General features: G+C 41.6%; 1 protein-coding gene across 2 annotated transcripts in view; it reads left to right on the top strand.

Annotated features, from left to right (window-relative positions):
• The window catches only part of erbb4b (erb-b2 receptor tyrosine kinase 4b), a 362,769-nt gene that overhangs the window by 284,429 nt on the left and 54,896 nt on the right, over positions 1-23,444 (top strand). For both annotated transcript variants that reach the window (XM_038720293.1, XM_038720292.1), the window contains exons 15-19: positions 7,727-7,881; positions 10,735-10,779; positions 12,882-13,014; positions 15,719-15,841; positions 17,933-18,031. In XM_038720293.1, the coding sequence (XP_038576221.1) occupies positions 7,727-7,881; positions 10,735-10,779; positions 12,882-13,014; positions 15,719-15,841; positions 17,933-18,031 (555 nt within the window). The remainder of the gene's footprint in view (positions 1-7,726; positions 7,882-10,734; positions 10,780-12,881; positions 13,015-15,718; positions 15,842-17,932; positions 18,032-23,444) is intronic.

The following is a 23,444-nucleotide window of genomic DNA, read 5'->3' as shown; positions in this document are numbered from 1 at the left end:
ATGGCCACAGTCAGGAATGACTTCCTGTGGCCCTCTGTGGTGCAATTTGGGGGGATGAGTCTTGCACTGAAAGTGCTCCTGTGTTTGAGCAGCTCATCATGGAGTGGGTGGGAGTCATTGTCCAAGATGACATGTAGTTTGGACAGCATCCTCCTCTCTGACACCACTGACAGAGAGTCCAGCTCCACCCCCGTCACTGGCCTTGCTGATCAGATTGTTGAGTCTGTTAGCGTCCGCTACCCTCAACCTGCTGCCCAGCATGCAACAGCAAATGGGATAGCACTGGCTACAACACACTCATAAAACATCCTCAGCATCGTCCGGCAGCTGTCGAAGGATCTCAGGTTTTGGCCCTTCCTGTAGAGGATTTGGGTGTTCTTGGCCCAGTCCAGTTTATTGTCAATGTGCACTCCCAGATATTTGTAATCCTCCGCAATGTCCACGTTGAGCTGCAGATGGTTCTGCTCACACTGTGACACAGTCTCCCACCACAGATCTGTACTCAGCCTCGTCACCATGCTGATACATGCAGCCACAGCAGAGTCATCAGAAAACCTCCGAAGATGGCAGGACTCTGTGTGGTAGTTGAAGTCCGTGGTGTAGATGGTGAAGAGAAAGGGAGAGAGGACAGCAAATGGGGAGTAGTGGGGTTGGAGGTGTTTGAGGGCAGACAACAGCTGAGTTAGTGGGGGAGGAGCCATTGAGAAAAATCTGTTATAGAACAGATTAAGTTTGGTTGGCCATGTCCAAGCTGCCTTCAACTCCTCTGCTGCCAGTCAGTCTGAAGCCAGTGATGCTCATACTGGCAGAGGAGTTGCACTTCCAACCCCATTACTCCCCCCTCCTCCTCCTCCCTGTTTCCCACCCTCCTGGGAGACCCCTATTCACCCCTCCCCTCTGGCTCTCAGGTTAACTGCCTTCTCCGGCCTGACGACTCCTCCCCTCCCCCATATGTGACCTCTGTGTGCCTCACTGCTGACCAGGTGAGAAGACAGCTGAGGAGACTCCACTCTAAAGCCTCGAAAATACTCTGGAGCGGACACGGACAGCTGCAGACCCCGTGGATTACTTCTGTTTATACTACCTTCAGCAGTCAGCTTTGCGGACGCGTTCCACACATGCGCAGTAGGTCAGTTGTTGCCCTGGGAGCGCTAGTCGACGTCTGTGCGGACCCTACACATACCCCCTTTGATGACAATTTTTTCGTCACGCGGACCCTTGCGTTCTCACGGACGCGGAAAGTATAATCCTTGCCTAACAAGGCTGCAGGCCCTGATGGTGTCCGCCCTGGTGTGCTCATACATGTATATACAGGTGCTGGTCATATAATTAGAATATCATCAAAAAGTTGATTTATTTCAGTAATTCCATTCAAAAAGTGAAACTTGTATAATGTATACATTCATTCCACACAGAAAATCCCAAATTCAGTAAATTAGAATATTATTTAAGACCAATACAAAAAAAGGATTTTTTATTTTTACAGCACTCAATACCTAGTTGGGGCTCCTTTTGCCTGAATTACTGCAGCAATGTGGCGTGGCATGGAGTCGATCAGTCTGTGGCACTGCTCAGGTGTTATGAGAGCCCAGGTTGCTCTGATAGTGGCCTTCAGCTCTTCTGCATTGTTGGGTCTGGCGTATCGCATCTTCCTCTTCACAACACCCCATAGATTTTCTATAGGGTTAAGGTCAGGCCAGTTTGCTGGCCAATTAAGAACAGGGATACCATGGTCCTTAAACCAGGTACTGGTAGGTTTGGCACTGTGTGCAGGTGCCAAGTCCTGTTGGAAAATGAAATCTGCATCTCCATAAAGTTGGTCAGCAGCAGGAAGCATGAAGTGCTCTATAACTTCCTGGTAGACGGCTGCGTTGACCTTGACCTCAGAAAACACAGTGGACCAAAACCAGCAGATGACATGGTACCCCAAACTATTGCTGACGTGGAAACTTTACACTGGACTTCAAGAAACGTGGATACTGTGCCTCTCCTCTCTTCCTCCAAACTCTGGGACCTTGATTTCCAAAAGAAATGCAAAAATTACTTTCATCAGAGAACATAACTTTGGACCACTCAGCAGCAGTCCAGTCCTTTTTGTCTTTAGCCCAGGCGAGACGCTTCTGACGCTGTGTCTTGTTCAATTGTGGCTTGACACAAGGAGTGCGACAGCTGAAACCCATGTCTTGCATACGTCTGTGCGTGGTGGTTCTTGAAGCACTGACTCCAGCTGCAGTCCACTCTTTGTGAATCTCCCCCATATTTTTGAATTGGTTTTGTTTCACAATCCTCTCCAGGGTGCGGTTATCCCTATTGCCTGTACACTTTTTTCCTACCACATCTTTTCCTTCCCTTTGCCTCTCTATTAATGTGCTTGGACACAGAGCTCTGTGAACAGCCAGCCTCTTTAGCAATGACCTTTTGTGTCTTGCCCTCCTTGTGCAAGGTGTCAATGGTCATCTTTTGGACAGCTGTCAAGTCAGCAGTCTTCCCCATGATTGTGTAGCCTACAGAACTAGACTGAGAGACCATTTAAAGGCCTTTGCAGGTGTTTTGAGTTAATTAGCTGATTAGAGTGTGGCACCAGGTGTCTTCAATATTGAACCTTTTCACAATATTCTAATTTTCTGAGATACTGATTTTGGGATTTTCATTAGTTGTCAGTTATAATCATCAAAATTAAAAGGAATGAACACTTATATATAATAATAATAATATATCAGTCTGTGTAATGAATGTATACATTATACAAGTTTCACTTTTTGAATGGAATTACTGAAATAAATCAACTTTGTGATGATATTCTAATTATATGACCAGCACCTATATATATATGTATGTATATGTATATATACACACTCAGCTTCACAATGTATATACATTGTGAAGGACACACTGATTGTGTGTGATTGTGACTTGTTAAGCTGCGTGTATTGGAAATGTCCCAAGGTAACCTGTTAGACCTCATGTAGATGTGACATGTGCAGCACAGGCACACACATGGATTACAGCAATCATGTTATGGCAACAGAGCCCATAGCAATTACATTACAGCTTACACAGAGTGTTATAATAAGCCTAATGCCCTCTGCGGAGAGAGATTGGAGATTTGACTCTGGCCATGAATACAGACTACATTATGGAAAGAATAGGTGATAAAGGTAGATCTAGAGTAGTTGCTGTTGTTGATCAGCGATACAAACACATTTAACTTCATCTCCAGGGAGGCCTATCTATTACTGTGTCTTTACTGAAAGATTGGAACATGTCTGCATTTTACAAAAGGCACTAAACATTCCAGTTCAGTTCAGATTGACGAAACTACCCTATTGAATACCTTAATTTTCTTAGAGAAAGGATTTGTATGCTTTGTAAAAATGTGAAGTTTAAGTTACAAATATGGCAGACTGTGACATTCTGACAGACTGCATTTGTTCACCAGTAGTTATTCTGTTCTCTTTAATCTTCTGTAAAATTCCCAGTACAAAGCAATACCCACTCTTTCCCGAATTAGCTTCCATGCTTATGTAGTTATTTATTTGTAAATTATATTGATGGCAATTCTCTCATGAATAAAAGATCCCATCTCTGGAATTTTGGGCAACAGGTAACCATGTTTCATGTCCTTACCCTTAACAAGCTTAACTTTACACACTTTGTCTTTTTGTCAGTTTTTGGTAACTGGTCAATTTTTGTGTGAGAACAATAACTAATATCAGGGTTTGGTGTAAGTAAAGGATTGAGGACCCAAATGCAGGACACAAGAGATGAGCTGATACAGTTCTTAAGATTTATTAATAAACAAAAGGTGTACACACGTATTACTGGCAGAGTTCAAGCCCAAAGGAAACAAAGTGATCCAACAACACAGGCAATCCAAAAGAAATGGCAAAATCCATACCACAAGAAAAAGCAGGGGGAACGAACAGACAGAAGACATCACACGACACGTAACACAACAGAGCATGACAAGTTACAATGAATAAAATGTTTGAGAATGTAAAATCTCAAATATTTTCTCTTTTTAGTTTTAAACAAGCTACAAAGCTGTTCCATTGCAAACTGTATAAAGAAATCCACTTATATAATGTATTGAATTGACACTCTGCATGTTGCTTTCTATTTTTTATCCATTCTTTACATGTTCTGCAAGCACAAACTCACTGTCCAACTGTCTCTTTTCTACCTCTGCTCACCTCTACACTTTTTATTTCTCGAACTCATCATTAATGCTTAAAATTAGTTTGTGCGTGATGGTGTTATAAGACTTTTAGTGGGAGGATTTTTAAGGACTCCTGCAGATATTCAGCAGAGCTTGATGACCTGGTCTGTGCATTATATGATAGTAAAATATCCTGTAAATCCTTCCTGATCTACCTGATCATGCCTTGAAAAGCGTTTTATGTGGCTGCCTGTTAAAAGTCTTGACTAGAGGCTCTGACACCATAAAGATTAATTGCCAGTCATCCTGAGAATCTTGTGTGGTTTGTGCATAAAAGGGAAGGAAGAGAAGGAGAAGAGAGATTCATTTACACACACACTCACACACAAATCCAACAACATCACACACAATCGTCAGTGTAAGCGCACGAGCAGGGCAATTTAAAATTACAGCAGGGTACTTTGGTCGTGACACTGTGCGTCCCTGTCATTTTTTGGATGTCCCAGTACCCTGCTGGACAAAACAATGTTTGTTTTCTCGGTCGCATAATTCAGCTTGCTGTTGTCATGGGATTTTTGAATACACACACATACACACATATCCAATAACCACGGGTGGGAAGACACTCTTAAAAGTCAAAGTGCCAGGCACAACACTAAAGCCAGCGAGAGACTTTCAATTTGCATAATCATACTGGTTTGAATGCATGTTCACACACACACACACACATACACACAAGTTACAAAGAACACACGCAGAGGCATTAGGGACTGTTTGTTATTTATGGGTGGGGATTATGCTTTTTATGTTTGGCAGTGGGGGAGGGACAACTTTTAATGGTTGTCTTTTGTATTTATTTTAAATATGTTTTGTCTTTCCAAAATATTAAACCTATCTCTCACCCCTACCTAAACCTCATTGGACCTCACATCCCACCTTATCCCCTCTCCATCACAAAATTGTCAAACATCCCATTTGCACGTGGTATTAAAATGTGATCTGTATCCAGAAATTTATCCAGATAATAAACGATCCAATCTTGCCTTGTGTTTACACCTGGTGTTTTTAATGCATTCTTGTTATCCTGGCTATAGATCTGATCCCTGTCCTCCAGAGCAAAACGTAAAGTTATGTAAGTTGTTTAGTTAGGGGAAACTTTCTGAAATGCCGTCTATGACAAATTCTTCATTATTTATACCCTCTTGTTATTTCGGCAAATATAATAGCCTACATGAAGTTATTCATTTCTTTGTATAAAAAAAAAATTATGTTTATTTTGAAAAACTTCCATTAATATGCACATGCTAACATTGGCTATGTGTACACTGTGGTGTGTGTGCGTGTGACATTATAAGCTTGTGAAATGTTGTTGGGTTTTTGTGGTAAGAGAGGGGGCTGTCATGCGCCCATATTGTGCTGAAGTGCACAGACAGGACCAACAGCTTCTCTGGTGGTGTTGGAGTTTATTTAAATCTTATACAACCAAAAGTTTAGCCTGCTTAAAACATCATTCCTGTACTCTATATTTCAAACCACTCACATTACACAGTCCTCTCTAAAACAATGGCACTTCACCAGCTCTATCTTGAATTTAACTGATGAATTAAAAAGCTTTTATCAACTTTTTACAGCATGAATGTATTTTGGTTGACAAGTGCACTCGTGCAAGCTCACGTCTCTGCAGAAATCTCCGTACAGACTGAGGAGAAGCCACACTGAGCACACTGATGATGTCATCAACAGGATAACATTCAACATAAATTTAAAAACTTCCCAAAATATATATAAACCTTATAAATGATTTTTAAAAATACAGACAATAGTACATTTTTAACAACAGAAAATAAAGAGGGATTTTATGATATGGATATGTATGAGCAAGCGCTCATACACACTCATCAACTTGCCAAAGGATAGTTATCTGCCTGTGACAGCAATGTTCAAATTCATATAGCCTTAGTCAGAAATGACTCACTACTAGTCAAAGTAATAATAATGATAAAATAATAATAGTTGTCAATTAAGTGCCTCACTAAATGGCAACTTAGCAACTCGCTGATGTTTATATGTAAGCCTGCTATATACATTTTATACAAAACTACTGGATGTTTCCAAAACAAAAATTATATATAGACCTTATTAATAATTTTTAAAAAAGTACATTTTAACAACAGAAAATAAAGATTGTTACATATCCACATATGCAAGCCCATGCACAGACACTGTTTCAGGTTATGCATGAGCAAGCATACATACACACTCATCAACTTGCCAAAGGATGGTTATCTGCCATCGCTATCAGCATTTGACATTAGTGGCCTATGGTTTAGCGAGAATAGAGAGTGTGTGTGTGTGTGTGTGTGTGTGTGCGTGCGTGCGTGCGTGTTTTTCTGTCTTACCTGTTTTGGTCACTTATACAGTACATGTCCATTAACTATTGTGTATGTGTGTGCAATTTGAACATCCTATGTGACTCAAATTCAATTTCCACTCGCTGTGTTTAGGTATGTGTGTGTTGTTTGTCAATGAGATGTTTTTTAGGCCTGTTGATGATAGGAGGCCTGTCTGGGAGAGCTCTTCGCCTCTCTTCCTCTCCACCCCTACCTCCTCCCTCGCCTATATTAGCTCCATAAATCCTGTTCTAGGCGGATTGTTATGGTCATTGTGTGTGCTGTGAGCGATGGTTATTATCTGCCTGCTCCGCTCACACTGCTTTATGCGCCTCGCCTGCTCCCCTCCCGTCCCTCTTTCTCACTCTCTTTCTCTCTCTTATTCACATTATATCTTGCTCGCCCTCTCCTATTGCTGTTATTCTGCATCCATGTTCACTCTCTCTCTTCTTTCCCTTATTACTCTACATTACTTTTTTTTCACTTTCATCTCTGTCTCTCATTTTGGTCAGTTCACCTTCTGTCTTTTTCTCCCTGTTATCTCTCTTTTGCTCTTAAGCCTTCACTGCTACTCAGATGTAAGAAGTACAACAGTTGAATCTATAAAGCTGCTGAAAACCTGCACTTGGCAAGTTGCTGATGTAGAAATACACCCATCAGTCAGTCTACATTACAAACTAAGGCTACAGCAGATATCTCATCCCCTAAATTTGTAAGAATGGCTACAGTATATCCTCTGTGCACTGTCACCTAAACATCTGTGAAAGTAAGCTGTCCAGAGAAAGCTGAACTCACCAGTGATAACTGAACCTGCAGTGAGACATGTTCTCTGTCTCCCAACCCCCCAGTCATGAAAAGGTTAGCAGGAAATTCTAAGAGTATCTGGACTGCCACATGAAAAAAAGGGGAGAAAACACAGGAAAAAACGGAAATAACCCCAGTACTGACTGTGACATCAATGTTCAAATTCATATCAGAAATGACTTAATACTAGTCAATATAATAATAATGATAAAAAATAATAGTTATCAATTAAGTGCCTCGCTAAATGGCAACTTAGCAGTTTGCTAATGTTTATTATGTAAGCCTGTAATATACATTTTATATAAAACAACTGGATGTTTTTGTTTTGTTTTTTAATCCGAAAAAGCTATGCTTTATTACTCCCTTCCCACAGGGCCCAGAGCATTGTGTGAAATGCCTCCATTTCAAGGATGGTCCTAATTGTGTGGAAAAGTGTCCCGACGGCCTGCAAGGTGCCAACAGCTTCATCTTCAAGTACGCAGAAGCCAACAATGAATGCCACCCCTGCCATGCCAACTGCACCCAGGGGTAAGTACAGTCAGGACAAGGACTGGTCAATCGTGTGGGGTGGCTATTATGGCTATTACGCCACAAACATACATACATGGAGCACCTGTCATCTTAGATGGTATGAGAGGACGATGACTAATCATTAGGAAAATGAATTGGTATAGATATTTATAATAATAATACACTTTTTGATGGGTAACTTCAATGTTACAGTGATGTTGGTGGTAGTTTAACAGTTTAGAGTTCTGTGTTGCCTCAACTGTTGATAAGTGTATATGTGTGTTATCAGCACTAGCATCCTATCCTAAAAGTAACCTAAATGTCATCTAAATGCCAATGCTAAAGTAATCCGTAAAACTGAATACATGTAAACTTCTACTGCATGACAACACATGACTCTAACTCTATGTAATAGTCAATCTATTGCAATGGCAATGCCACAATTAGCGGTTAAATAAAGTAAATCTGCTCAGATCTTTCATGAAGGAATAAACTTAAGTTGACTTTGACGTGTGAATTCGCACCATTGACTAATTGCAAACTTGACACTGCTGACATGTGAAACGAGAGCCGGAGAGTCCAAAATATATGAAGTGCAATATTAGCAGTTATTGCACCATACAATTTTCTAAAACCCTGCTCTGCTGGAGTCCAAGCTGTTCCACAAAAGAGGCATGGTTTTCAGTCAGCCGTGAGATAGTACAAATACATCTGTTGAATAAACTGTGGTAACTTATTGCTCTTGCTTGGTTGGTTATTGTGAGTATCTGACACTGCCATGTTACTGGTGAGCTCGCCAACCACAGTAGCTTAAAAACTAGCCCTGCAAGTACTCACTATGTCACCAAGCTTCCATCACCAACTGTTGGACATGGACACTCAAATAGATTTCCCTGTGCCACTTTCTGCAGGGACTGGGTACTAATGGAATATTCTTACAAAATCGTCTCATTCTCTTGTTGTTTATTTGGCCGTCGTATGAATAGTCGTCATAGTCACAAATGTTCCCTTTCACTATCCACGTCCAACAAACATAAAATTATAAGAGGCAAAGCATAAAATGAGAGAGAAGAGAGGAAGAATGAAAGTGAGAGGAGTGAGTGAAGTACCTTGCCACTCTCCATTGCACACTGGCCACTGATGGCTCAATGTAATATTCAACAAGGGTTGGTAAGACATCACTTTGTATTTAACTCCACAGGGAGTTTATGTCACATCCTTGCGTGTTATTTCTCCTCTCCTGAGTGACAGCCTCTAGTTCGCTCGACCATAACAATGTTGTCATAAATGGAAAACACCAGGCTGACACTTTGTCATAGGTATAGCTTCATAAGCAGGTCCGCATCTCAAAAAACAGGCTGAAGGAGGGAGAGGAAAGGAAAAGAGATAGACAGAGAGGGACAGAGACAGGGACGAAACCACTTTCCCTTACTTCTAAACATTCAAAAGAGCCACCATTGGAGCTAGCATTGAGCTTGTCAGTATGATGCCACAAGTGCCCAGTGCACATGGGACATTTGAAACACAGGAGGTCTGGTAACAACAGAGATCTTTGATTTTCTTGAGAAGACAGTGTAGCTTTGTAATCCGCCACCCATGTGGACACACTGAAACTCGAAAAGTTCCAGAATAAAGTTGGAGCTGAAGAAGAACTGACAAGGCTTTTGTTCAGAACTCCGTTCACGTTTCAAGTTTTCCCGCAGGCATCAGGAAAACACATGGGTTCGTTGATGTGTGTTTGGCGCTATGCCCATGGCTTTAAAACAACAACATTTGCTTTTACTGTAAGCCTAAAGCTAGATATGAACATAGAAAGCCATCTTGGTCTTTATATATCGCTGTCTTGACGTGTGTCATGTTGACTTTTATAATTGGGTTGAGATAGAGATAGAAAGAGACGGAGGAAAGGAGACCAAAAGAAATAGTGAAATTTCACGTCTTTGCACTACTTCAAAGTTTATGAGAAAAAGACGAGTAGATATTGTGATATAGCACTTTCCATCGTCTCCCTGGTACTCATACATGTTTAAACACACACAGAGCAAGAGACATTGTATGTTTTTATTTGATGGATCATTAAATTGGGGTGACATTAGCTCAGTCCATGGGGACTTGGTTTGGAAACCGGAGGGTCACCAGTTCAAGACCACTGCTGAACGAGCCCATCACAAGGCCCTGAACCCCTAACTGCTTCCACACAATGGCTGTCTACTGCTCCTAATTAGGATGGGTTAAAAGCAGACAACAAATACCGGATGCCATTGTAGCATGCATGTTGCCAGTAAAGTTGAGTATTGATTATTAATTGACTGATGCAAAGTACTGCATTTCCGTTCTAGTAGAATGTACTCAGATTCACTGTTGAGCAAACGCCTTTACAGACAGATTCCCATTTTATGTCAGTGTTACTGTACAGTCATCTTCAGAGCTTTTACCACGTGAAACCACCCAGCCACAGCCAGATAACTCAATACACATGAAAAAGAGAAAAAAAAGGCAATACGTTCCAAATTATGGTTAACTACATTGTTGATAAATTTCAAAATGGCTCATTTATAGTAGCACTTTAGTTTGTCATTTCATTCCATATGAAAAGCTGGGATGTGCAGCAGATAGTATATGTGTAGGTGTAGTGCAGAGAAGAGCCACCCATTTATAAAACACACTCATTGCCTATCCAAATATATTATGTGCTAGGACCACAGGATGAACTCGTGGCGTGAAAAGGGTTTTTACTCTAACCATTAGTTACTGTATTGCTTTGTTCAACTCACTACAAGGTCTCATCATTCTCAGATATTCCAAATATATTCATATAACTATGAATGTTGTTTGTTTAACTTTTTGCTTGTCCTGTATTTGTTTACTTAGGTGCATTGGACCAAGACTGCAAGACTGTATTGGCTGGATGGACAGGTAGAAACTGCTTTTCAGTGGATTGCCTCTATACTTTAGCATACAAACACACCGACACAGCAGCACACACCATGTACACACACACACACACACACACACACAAGCAAAGTCTCTGATTAATGACTAGCTCTAAGGCCCAACATCCCTGTGAGTGTCCTTAATACCTCTCTGTACATTTGTGTGTGTGTGTTTGCGTGTGAGTGTGTGTACGAGCAGTTTGCCTGATTCTTGATAAATTGATAGCGCTTTAGCTTTTGTTCTGATGCTGGGGGGGGATTTCATAAGAGTAACTGTTTGACATCAAGTGGTGCTAAGACTTGGGTGGTGTTCAGGGGATGGTTTTAAAAGGCTGAAAAGCACAGTGAGCAGCCAACACTACATTTACAGGTGGGTCTGTACATCTACAGTAGAACACTGCCAACAGAGCAAGAGACAATGTGTGACTTTAAATTCAGACCATCAGAAAAATGGAAACACATTTAGACTATCTAGCAGCATAGCAGGATGCTGCCATGGTGGCTTTTCATAAGAAGGGCCATATAGTTACATAACAGACAATCTGATAACCTTTTAGTAAGTAATTTACTGATCAATATCGAGTGAGAGTTTTTACGGAGGCCAATAGATGCTGACGGAGATACCTATAATTTTGGAGAAAAAATGTCAGGCCTTCTAGAGAACTGCTCAAAATCTAAACTTCTTCTCAGTCTTTGGAACACTGCCAAGAAGATGAAGAGGAACTGCAGCAGACGGGGAATGTAGCTATCAGCTGACCTGGTGAACAGATCAGCCCTTATCAGATCTCCGATAGCTGCGGCTAGGATACAGCCGAAACACCCAGCTAACCCCGGGCTTAGCTGCCTGCTCTGAGGTGTCACACATCTTGTAAATCTGTTACCTGTTGGCTGTATTGGCGTTTGAGCACGGCTGAAAATGGCTTATCAGAAATACATGATTACACTAAGCCTTCAAAGACCATCGTTCCACCTGGCATTAACGTGCAGCGTGCGTAGGATTTGTGTTCATATCTGATTAAGCTGGATTAATCACTTCCTGTCACTTACTCAGGTAATATTCAGCCTGATAAGATTGACAGGTATTGCCTCATCTAACATGTTCCCATTAAACAGTAGCTTTCCCATTTAATTCAAAATGATCAGAGCTGCCTTTTGTCTGTGTTCGCTGATTGGCTCCTCGTGCATGCATTTTTAGATTCTGATCTAAAATAGTGGAGAAACATTGTATTTAATGTGGTAGAATAATTTTTTTAATTTTTGATTTGTTAGAATCTCTGTAACAATAGCTCTCTCTATTGGCCATTATGTCCTCTTGGCAGACTTATTTTGTTCGGGCTCTTTACCATCACATGTTATGACACCCCAAAATAGTGATTTTCTCCAAGTGTAATCCAAAGAGAACGATTTGGGGCAGATACAGAGTGTGACTGATTTTATGGGCTGTATCCTTGCAGTCTGTCCTTACAGTCCCGAATAACAGTCTTGGTCCGCTTTGACCATATGATGTTCTTTCATTACTGCAAAAAGGGTGGGCGTGGGGGGTGGGGTATACTGGAGAGCTAATTCTTCCTGCTCATTTCTGCAGCAACTCTGTAGACAGTCTGGGGAACATATCAGGAAAATAATAATTGAGAGGCTTGATTTTAAATGACAGTGTCGGTGTGGTGCGGAGAATTCACTTTGATGGTTATTTCCATGTTTTTGATCTCAGTCTCGATTTTAATGAGAGGGCATGGAGGGATATTTGTTACCAGATGAAATTTAGTGGAATTTTTTTTTTAGGGATTGCCCATTGATTTTTTTTTGTGATTTTGTTTATTTGCATGCTTGTTTGTGTGTGTGTGTGTGTGTGTGTGTGTGTGTGTGTGTGTGTGTGTGTGTGTGTGTGTGTGTGTGTGTGTGCGCACGGGCGCATGACAGTATAAACATGATGCTGACTTCTGTCTATTTGGCCTCATCTTCTGTCAACATCTCTGTCCTCCTTATGATAATCTTTCTTGCTTTCTCAATGCCCTCATCCGCTTCTGTCTATAACACCTACTCATTTTCCTCCTTCTTTTGCCCCTTCCACTTTCTTGTTTTCAGAACTCCTCTGATTGCAGCAGGGGTGATTGGCGGCCTCTTCATGGTGGTGATCATGGTGCTGAGCGTAGCGGTGTCTGTGCGCCGGAAGAACATTAAGAAGAAGAGAGCCCTCCGTCGCTTCCTGGAGACAGAGGTGAGCAGGGCAGTAGATGAAAAGCATATAGCGAGAAGAGAGAAATCACTGCCTGTAGCACTGGAAGATAATGTTGTCAGAAGACTGTGCATAACTAAGAATCAGAGGACAATGCTGACAGTTGGTACTTTCTTTACTTTAGTAAATTCAAATTGAGCCTAGCACAGCTAGGCCTTAAGCAATCTAGTTGCAACCCAGTATAAACCTTTAATATTGGCCAAAGAGTTTGTCATAGCTTAGGGTTTACAGAATAAAAAGCATTAAAAGCATAGTGGAAAAATACGAGGTGAAAAATTAAAGGAACATGGACATCATTGACAGTCTATGCAAATATTCCTTTAGTTCTGGAAGAACACAGGATCAAAACACAGGACATTCCTTAGGACTTTTGTCTGAACTTGTATGACTACATTGTCTGTATGTGTTTGCGTATGTGTGCCCTCGTAGCTCATAGCTTTGGGCACCTACTATATAAAATGAGAGAAAAGTCAGACTGAAAGAAAGAGAAAAGAGAATGAGACTTTATGTGTCCAGATGGTGACTGCGGAGGTGGACAAAGTGTCAGAAACTGAGAGGCTCAGGTGTTGTTTGCTATACTGGAGGGGACACTTCTGCTAGGAGGAGGTACCATCAGAAGAGGAGAAAGCACTCTTCCTCTATGTTAAAACAAGAAGAGTACATCATCTAATGCACTTGTATTTCCATAGTGAGAATAAGGTCTTGTTTCACTGCTTTCTCTCTCTCAGAGCACACAAGCATCAGTGAAGTGCCTTCCCTGATAGCTATAATGATAAAACCCCACTGATGTGGCTTATGAATATACTTCTCTCACATATGGCCGATACTTACACTTACACTGTTTCTTCATCACTTATATGTGTCTGTTTTTGACACAATCCTGGCTGCACAAGTGTTACGATATATTACAGAAGCATTCTTGTACCACATTATAGCTATCAAAGAAGCACAAACAAGAAGTCTGCTGTCATTCTTAATGTGAGAATAGAATGTGCTACAAACATTTTAACTAACTTCCAAAATAAGTGCATTTCATTCAAAATGAAGTATGTGGTAGATATAAGAAACTACTTTTTCACTGAGTGATCCGAGGAGCTATGAGGAAATTAACAGGCCTTTACCTTTCTGCAATGGTATCTCACTAAACTAACTCTGCCTAAACCATCAAGCTGTTTAAAGTTTCACAATAAAAATTATGAATAATGTATGCAAGTAATGCATTGATGTTTTCTCGTCATTATGTTGCCAGTTGTTAGATGTGTCTCATTATAGTAAAATTATAACAAGAAGTAAATAGTTTGTGTGACTACACATTATTTGGTTTGGTTTCAGCACTGCCTTGTAGGGTGAGAAGGTGGACAGCTCCTGTGTGCTGTACTGTGGCTGCTACACAGCCTCAACATCTTCAGCTCCACTAATGCTGGACAGCTCCCTGCACAGTGGAATAGCATACAGCAGTGTGTGTGTGTGTGTGTGTGTGTGTGTGTGTATGGATGGATGACTTTTAAGATGTCTGTATTGCCTTGTGTGTATTTGTTTGTGTTTGTGCTTGTGTGTGGCCCCCACCCTGCTCATTTCCACCCTGCAGAAGCTGATTTGTTATTCCATTTAAATGAAGAATGGCTATTGTTTTTAATCAAATGGTAACCATGAGCCAGAGGGACAGAAGCTGACGACCACAGCCAGGCTGATTTACACTCTCTCTCTGTTTTCCTCTCTCTGCCCTTCCTCCCGCTCTAATCTTCCACTCTTTTTTCCTAATTCTCCTTATATTGCTCCCTCTCTTATGCTTTTGCATCCTCTGACTAATTCAGCTACATGCTTCTCCAGCACTGTCTTGTTGTTTCTGCTACAGTTCCTCCCACTCTTCATCTTCTTCCTCCGTCCCTCTCCTCATATAATGTTTCTCCCTCTCTTGCTGTTAAATCTGTTCGTTCCTCCACTTGAGCGGTAATGAGACAACAAAAGTGTCAGCTCCTTTTCCGGCTCCACAATTATCCCCCTCCCCCACCTCTGTCTCTCGTTCTTCGTCCGCCTATCTCGTTCTCCCTCTTCTGTTCACATTAAATATCTCACTTGTGACATTGAAATGGTAATGGCACCCCAGGGTTTGGGATATGTCATTGTAACCCTACTGTTACCTAAAGGAATGGGCAGTTAAGACAAGGTGTTTTGAAGCGAACCCCATAAGATTAACAGGTCTCTAAAGTAATTGCAATTTTAATTAGATAGAGGATATATTGCATTCAAATTACACTATTTTAAGAAAAACATCTTTTAGTCATAATTGCAAGTAACTCAATAGTAATTTCACAGCATGAGTTCCTGGAAATTAGGTCACAGTTTTAAGAAACAGCCTTTTTTGCTTTTATTCAAGATGCATTCTTGTAAATGGTGAATTGTCCGTGTAAAATGTACTTTTTCACTTAATTGAGGTATGTTAGGTGACCTTCTCCTGAAAACGGTTTTATTAAATCTTCCTGGACATGTGTATACATTTGAACAAAGTGTTTTGTGTTCCCATGATACTACAACTAAATTGTATATGATATTAGATATCCCATGAAAAATCATGAATTGCTGGTGGAAAGGATTGTACATCTCCTTATAGGGAGCTTTGGTTATGGTGTTTTGGTTAAAGTACCCACTGATTTAATGAATTTGGTGTTACTGTATGTCTTTTTAGCTGGTGGAGCCCTTAACACCCAGTGGAACAGCACCCAACCAAGCCCAGCTTCGTATCCTGAAAGAGACAGAGCTCAAAAGGGTCAAGATCCTTGGTTCTGGGGCCTTCGGGACTGTTTACAAGGTAAAACGCACAAAAATACGATTATTGTAACTGCATGTGTTTCAGTTGGTGCTTTGCCAAATAAATTAATGTAATCCTAAATGTGAGTTTTTGAAAAAAAGAAAGAGGAAGACAAGAGAGACACATTGTAGGATCATTAATGATAGGAAATGAGATGCAAGGCTGGAGGCGAGCGATGAAAAGAATAAGTAATAGCAGACACTGAGACCCCTGGGGTTACAGTGAAATAAGAGGTAGCTGAGGTCACCACCAGTGTGATGAGGGGTTGGGGAGAACTGACTCTCTCTCACTGAAACCAACATTGGTCATTTTGTAGATCCATCCATTCACATTAAACCACATTTTTGGGTCAGAGGCATGGTAGCAGGAGCACAGATGTCCTTTTTCAAAGAAGAGTCTTGCACATTTCCCTGGGGGATCTCCAGGCTACTCTAGGCATATAAGAATATGTAGTCCATATAAGAATATATAGTCCATTCAGAGTCTCATGGGTGAGTCCTAGGACCCAGACAGATTTCCTTGGTAGCCAGAAGACATCAGAAAGCAACTTAAATTCTCTCAGGGTTAAGGCACATTTGGTTGATGCTGAGATCCTCCCAGGCAGTCAGCAGAGCAACCTATCTTTAACAGCTTGATTGCATGATCTTATTATTTCAGGCACAACTCGGAGGTCATTGCTAATGCTGTCAGCATTCAGATCAACTTGTAAACTGAGTGTTTTGCTTTGCTGCTCACCTGTCTTTTCACCAAAATACTTCAGTTTAACTATTACATGAACTACCACGCTTACCCTGTAGAGCTTTTTCATGTTTCAGTGTAACAAGATGCCGAGCCTAAAAATGGCATTTACCTCATAGATTGACCTGGTCTGTTAATGGAAATCAGGGCAATATGATGTCCCTTTGTTTCACGAAAGTTGGTAGCAGTAACTTGTCAAGAAACATAGCAAAGCCTCTGCAAATGTGGGTAGCTGATGCAAACAACTCAGGTTTCAAAAATATGTATTGTTTTTGCAAATGTTAAGAGGAATGAGCATTTTACAAAGAATAAAGTGCATAATAGGTTTTGGTGAGAAACACTGAATGTAACCTACGTATGTTTGATTGCTTCACAGTAGATTTAAGAGGTAATCATTTCTTTTTTACCATCACTTGTTAGACCCTAGGGCTCTTCCACCTGGGACATCTGCTCACTCCTCACTCCTGGAAGAGAACAATGTGCTTAGATTGGGAGGTGTTAACCGACATTTCACATTGACCTGCAACACAATCTGGTTATATTGGACATATTTTCCATTCAGATAGCATAAAAGGAAAAAAACATGTTTTGGGAAATTTAAAAATAGTCCATACAACATAACAATCTCTGCCTGGGGCACTCTGTAACAACATGTCACCTTGTTTTGCAGTTTCAACTGTAGGCCCCCATTTAGGACAATTAGTGAGATTTTGGAAATGGTAGAACACATTGAGGTGCGTTATTCAGCTACAGAAATATCGCTGATGTAAAAAAACAATGACGTGAATGCAGTTCACTTTAAAAAATAACTACAGTGCACTCTGAATGATAATCAACTACACAAGTGCAGGTAGAAAGAAGTTTCCAAAGGAGGCATCACATTGAAAATTACAGCTTTGAGAGGACAGGTATTTGGATTCTATGAGAAGATGTGTTGGGCCTGCTGTCACTGGGGGTATGTAGTCACATCAGAGCAGAACAAAGGTGGGACACATTTGGAAAAAGTTGAGAGGCACTTGATTTCTGTCCTCTTTTAAATGCTTTGACCACGTTGGCAGCTGCTTAATCACTTTAATCCCACCTGAAATTAGACACTTCAAAATGATTAAATAGTTTTGCCCATGTCTTTTTGAAGGACAAAATCACTGTTAATCATAAAGCATGCAGAACATACCCATACTTTCGCCAGTGAGAAAATGGAAGACGGTTATTAAGAAAGCTGACAACATAGAATTCAGGATGAAAAATGCTCCTGTTTAACATCTTTCTTTTAATAAAATGTTGGTGAGTGGGAGTTTTGTGACTTTTCATTGAATAGAAGGACTCAGCATCTGTTTTTGTGTGTTTCTTTAGGGTATTTGGGTCCCAGAGGGTGAAACAGTGAAGATTCCTGTAGCCATTAAAATCCTAAGTGAGGCCACAGGACCCAAGGCTAACGTGGAGTTCATGGACGTGAGTATCATGAAAACGTGAAAGTAAAATAGTGGAAAAAATCAAATCAAGTTTTTAAATGTTTTTCCATTGATAATGTTCCTTCGGCTGAAATCTGACAATAGTTTGAAACTGTAGACAGAACATTTTTACAATAATGTGCTACTTTCTCAAGTTATATTTTGTTGTATAGAAGTATTTCAAGCTGTCAGCAGTCCGTCCAGCACATACAACATATACCTATCAGGGCATTGTTGCTACAACAACACATACTGTAGTTATGTGTTGGGATATGACCATCTTCAAAGCACTCATCAGAAGACTGAAACCACTTTTCAGTCATGTTTAAAAGAAAACTTACACATAAGCTCTGTTGGTGAAATGAAGCTATTAAGAACTCAGTTTCAACCCCATTGACACCAGAATGGAAACCATCAGGGGCCCCCAGGACCCCTACATACACACACATCATGCCACACGCTCCCAGCACAGTGCACAAGGCCCCGTTTATAAAAGATTCACAGCTCGACTCATTTCAAAAGGAAAAGTGAAGGGGAAAAAAATCTAAATTATTACCCTGTGATGATGCAATGCAGATGAAATAATTCCCATCAACACACATACACATGTAGACACAGGCACACACATTGAAAGCGACCCAGTTGCACTCATGTTTTGCACTTAGTTTGACAGTCTAAGAGGAAGAGTTTTGGAGTGTTAGCATTTCTATTTTTATCAGGATGTCTTTGATGAATATCCTACGTGTGTTTGATTTAATGTCCTGCGTGCTTTGAGGGCCTGTCTAAAAATCAGAGAACCAGATATCAGCAATGAAAGGGCAACATATAGAGAGACAAGAGGGTGTACTGTATATAGAGGGATATAGATGTAGGATGATAAACAATTAATATGCATGTACTAGAATAAAAAACATGCAGTTACACTCTGTATATCCCTGTGTGTGCGTACCGTGACACAAAGTCAGCTTCTCACACCCAGCCAGCACTTACTCAAATGGCTTGTATGACCAAATTTGCATGCATTGCTAAAGATGCTCTTTTATAGTGCATGCTTACAGTTGTTGTGAAGAAAAGAGGAAAATTCACCAATTTTCGACTGAGGGTTTGTGGGTTAGGCATTTACATGGGATTTTTATAATTACAGAAGCAGTGATAGTGTTAACAAATCAGGTTGCATTAGTGATGGCAATACCTAATGTAACTGCCTTTTAAGCAAAATGCACTGTATGCAGCAGACTCCTCAACTTGTCTTAAAGGAAACTGCAGGGGAGACGGAGCATGTGTTTGGGTGAGCAAGAAGCAGAGAGTTGAACTAAAGTAAAACTAATAATAATCAAAGAGTCAAACACAAATTCAAAGCAAATTTATTTACGCTTGGTGTATTTATGTTGTATTTCTCCCAGTAAAAATCATTTGAGTTAGATCTTATTTTCCAATGATACCTTACTTCTCATTTATCCATTTCCACAGTCGTCTTCTTCTATTCTATTGCAGTGGGAGGGGGGCTCACTTTCTGCTCCAGGGAACATCAGTGGTAGTTACAGAGTGAAAGGAGAGTGCCATTCATTTACTTTACCCATGCATATTTACCCAGCCGGGAATTCTGGCTGCTGACCTTCAAGCTGCAGGCCACACTCACTTGCCACTGACGGTTTGAAGAATGTCACTGAGGATTGATTGTCCTTTAGTCTGCGTGGGTGTGTGCATGTGCGTGTGTGTGTGTGTGCATGTGCGTGTGTGCGTGTGTGTGTGTGTGTGTGTGTGTGTGTGTGTGTGTGAAGTTTGTACCTGTGGAGTGCTCAGAGGAGGGAAGCTTCTCGCCATGAAGCAATGAAATGGGCCAAAATGTTTGCAACAAAAAGGCAATCCCAGCATGAATGTCATGCATGTACATGTATGCACGAGAGTAAGAAAGAGTGTGTGTGTTTGTGTGTGCGTGTACTCATAATACACACGCTAAAGGCAGACAGAGCATGCTACAGTACGTTATTCCTTTTGAAAGCCAAAAATCATGCTCAAGGCTTGTTTTCACTGAAACAGAATAAACCCTTGTGGTCTGTCCTTGGAAATTACATTCTGTAATTCTGTTTCCCCTGTGGATGAAGAAGATTATCTTCTGTTCTTTTCATTAATGTTTTGCTCAGTAATTATTCTATATGAGTATTAAACAGACTCCAAGTCCAAATCCAAATCGAGTTTATCAACACAATACAAACATACAAAATTTTGATAAGCCACAATAATGTGCCTTATTTATAAAGCACCTCTTAAAACAAAGTTGCACAGTTTGTTGAATACATATTGAATACTTTATTGCCAAGTAGTATTTTACATGTTCACTTAATTTACTTTGATGATAAGGTACTACACGTGGACAAACATACAGTTGACATAAATAAATTTAGAAATATATAAATATGGAATAAACAGATGCAAGTTATATAAGAATGCTAAAATTCCCGGGTTTGTGTTGTGCAGACATATTGCAACGGCAGAGGATATATATAATAAATATATAATTGACAAAATATAAAAATATAATTAACAACATAGATAATAACAACGATTAACAATTAACACAAAGAAAAACAAATATGTGTAATATGCCAGGTTTGTGCATGATATGAAATGAAATTAAATAGTATTTACACATGAAGAGACATTTGTATTATTTGAAAGTGGGGAGTGTCAGCGGGGGGCCCGGGCCTTATTAATGAGGCTACCAGCAGATGGGAAGAAGCTGTTTTTGTGGCGAGAGGTTTTGGTCCTGATGGACCGCAGCCTTCTGCCAGAGGGAGGAGTCTGAAACAGTTTGTGTCTGGGCGGGGGGGGTTCAGCTGCAATCTTTCCTGCTTGCCTCAGAGTCCTGGAGGCGTACAGGTCCTGAAGAGAAGGAAGATTTCAGTCAATAACCTTCTCTGCAGAGCGAATAATTTGCTGCAGCCTGCCTTTGTCCCTGGCAGTGGCAGCAGCATACCAGATGGTGATGGAGGAGGTTAGGATGGACTCAATGATGGCGGTGTAGAAGTGCACCATTATTGTCTTTGGCAGGCTGAACTTCTTCAACTGCTGCAGGAAGTACATCCTCTGCTGGGCCTTCTTAGTGATGGAGGTGATGTTCAGCTCCCACTTGAGGTCCTGGGAGATGATGGTGCCCAGGAAGCGGAAGGAGTCCACAGTGGCGACTGGGAAGTCACACAGGATGATGGGGGAGGGTGGGGCTGGGCTCTTTCGGAAGTCCACGAATATCTCCGCTGTCTTCAGAGCGTTGAGCTCCAGGTGGTTCTGGCTGCACCAGGTCACGAGATGGTCGATCTCCCACCTGTAGGCGGACTCAACCCCACCAGAGATGAGCCCAATGAGGGTGGTGTCATCCGCAAACTTCAGGAGCTTGACGGACTAGTGACTGGAGGTGCAGCTGTTGGTGTACAGGGGGAAGAGAAGAGGGGAAAGAACGCAGCCTTGAGGGGATGGTCCTAGAGTCAGAGACAAGCTTTCCCATCTTCACGTGCTGCTTCCTGTCTGTCAGGAAGTCTGTGATCCAACTACAGGTGGAGTCAGGCACGTTCAGTTGAGAGAGCGTGTCTTGCAGCAGGGCCAGGAATCAGAGCTGAAATCCACAAACAGGATCCTGGCATAGGTTCCTGGGGAGTCCAGGTGCTGGAGGATGAAGGGCCATGTTTACTACATCATCTACAGACCTGTTGGCTTTGTAGGCAAACTGCAGGGGGTCCAGGAGTGGGTCTGTAAAGTGCAATTTATACTTCTGCATCAAATCGACTGCGTAGCCCCCTACCATATGCCGTCACATACGGCGTAGCCTGAAGTCCACCTCCTCAAAAATGTAACTACACGTCAAGTCGGCGCGGACTGTAAGCTCTGTGATTGGTCAGCTGGGTAGCCTCACAATGCCTCCGAGCCGACAGGAAGTGCCCGTGCTTTGAAGTAACTTTTACTAGCGGCCAAAACGGCGGCTATAACACAGTGGATCGATATTCACAACCAGAGCGAAATGACTTGTTTCACTATCAGGATGTGATCCATTTGGTTGATAACATTTGAAAATGCTATACCAGCTGCTCTTTTACAATTTTACCCCCATTCACATTAGCGGAGGGCTAAACCGGAAGTTAGCTGCTCAGCCGGTAAAAGTCAACACAGTGGACGCTGTAGCGCTACTGCCGACTGGCGTTTGGGGGTGTTATTGCAGAATGACAGACACACGGACGCACAAGTATAAATGCCTGGCTACGTGCATAGCCTATGGCGTAGCTACACATGTAGACACTACACAAGAGTATAAATCAAGCTTAATGGATTTAAGGTGGAACAACACCAAGGCACTCAAAAGATTTCATTACCACAGATGTCAGGGCAACGGGTCTGTAGTCATTTAGTCCGATGGTCCTTGGTTTTTTGGGGACAGGGATGATGGTGGAGGCTTTGAAGAAGGCTGGCACATGGCATGTCTCCATTGAGGTGTTAAAAATGTCTGCGAACACCGGAGACAGCTGATCAGCACAGTGCTTCAGGGTGGATGGGGAGACACAGTTCGGCCCAGCTGCTTTGCAGGGTTTCTGCCTCCTGAATAGGCAGTTGACTTCCCTCTCTGAGATGGAGAGGGGGGGGTGGGGGTGGGGGTGGAGCTGGCCAACTCTGAGGAGAGGGAGGAGGGGAAGGAGGGGATGGTGGACTGGGGCTAGAGCTGAGTAGATGAGTCGCGGGGGATGGTGTCCGATCAAAGCGGCAGTAGAACTGGTTCAGCTCATTTGCCAGGCGAGAGTCATTGATGGAGTGAGGGGCTTTGGGTTTGTAGTTAGTGATCTGTCTGGACTCCCTCCAGACAGAAGTGGTGTCATTTTCAGAGAACTGGTGTTTAAGTTTCTTTGAGACGTTTAGCTTCTCACACCTCCTTGCTAAACCTGTACTTTAACGGCCTGCACCCGGCCCTGTCTCCACTGCTAAATGCCTTCTCCTTTTCCAGCCTTAACTGTCTGAGCTGAGTTGTTCCCCTGATGTTCATGAGCTCTTCTCTGGTGAAAGAGCTCCGGGAATCACAGCCGAAAACTGAATCAACAACAGAATCAAACAGCAAAACAGAGCGCACCTAACGCTGAGGCAGCTATACGCAGCGCAGTCTTGGTTTTAAATTTATAAAAAATTACAAGAGTAAAAAGATCTTTTATTTTATTATGTTTAACTTAGTTGTACTTTTGTTATGTGAGCCTTTTTTTTCCCATCTAGTGACAGGTTTGAATCTATATAACGTGAGCCCCTTAATTTAAAAACGACTGTACTTTAAAGAGTTAAGACATCTCGGTAAATGACATCACAGTGATAAGGGTGCCCTGGAGTTATCCAGATTTACTTGAAAGGGATCTTGCCAGTGCAGTCAAAGAGCAGGCATACAGAAA

This window comes from Micropterus salmoides, unplaced genomic scaffold (genome assembly GCF_014851395.1).
Source record: "Micropterus salmoides isolate LMB-PRFRI ecotype aquatic unplaced genomic scaffold, ASM1485139v1 Ms_hic_scaffold_15, whole genome shotgun sequence".
Taxonomy (NCBI): Eukaryota; Metazoa; Chordata; class Actinopteri; order Centrarchiformes; family Centrarchidae; genus Micropterus; species Micropterus salmoides.
Note: the sequence above shows the minus strand (reverse complement) of the source record. Positions and strands in the feature narration are given on the sequence as shown.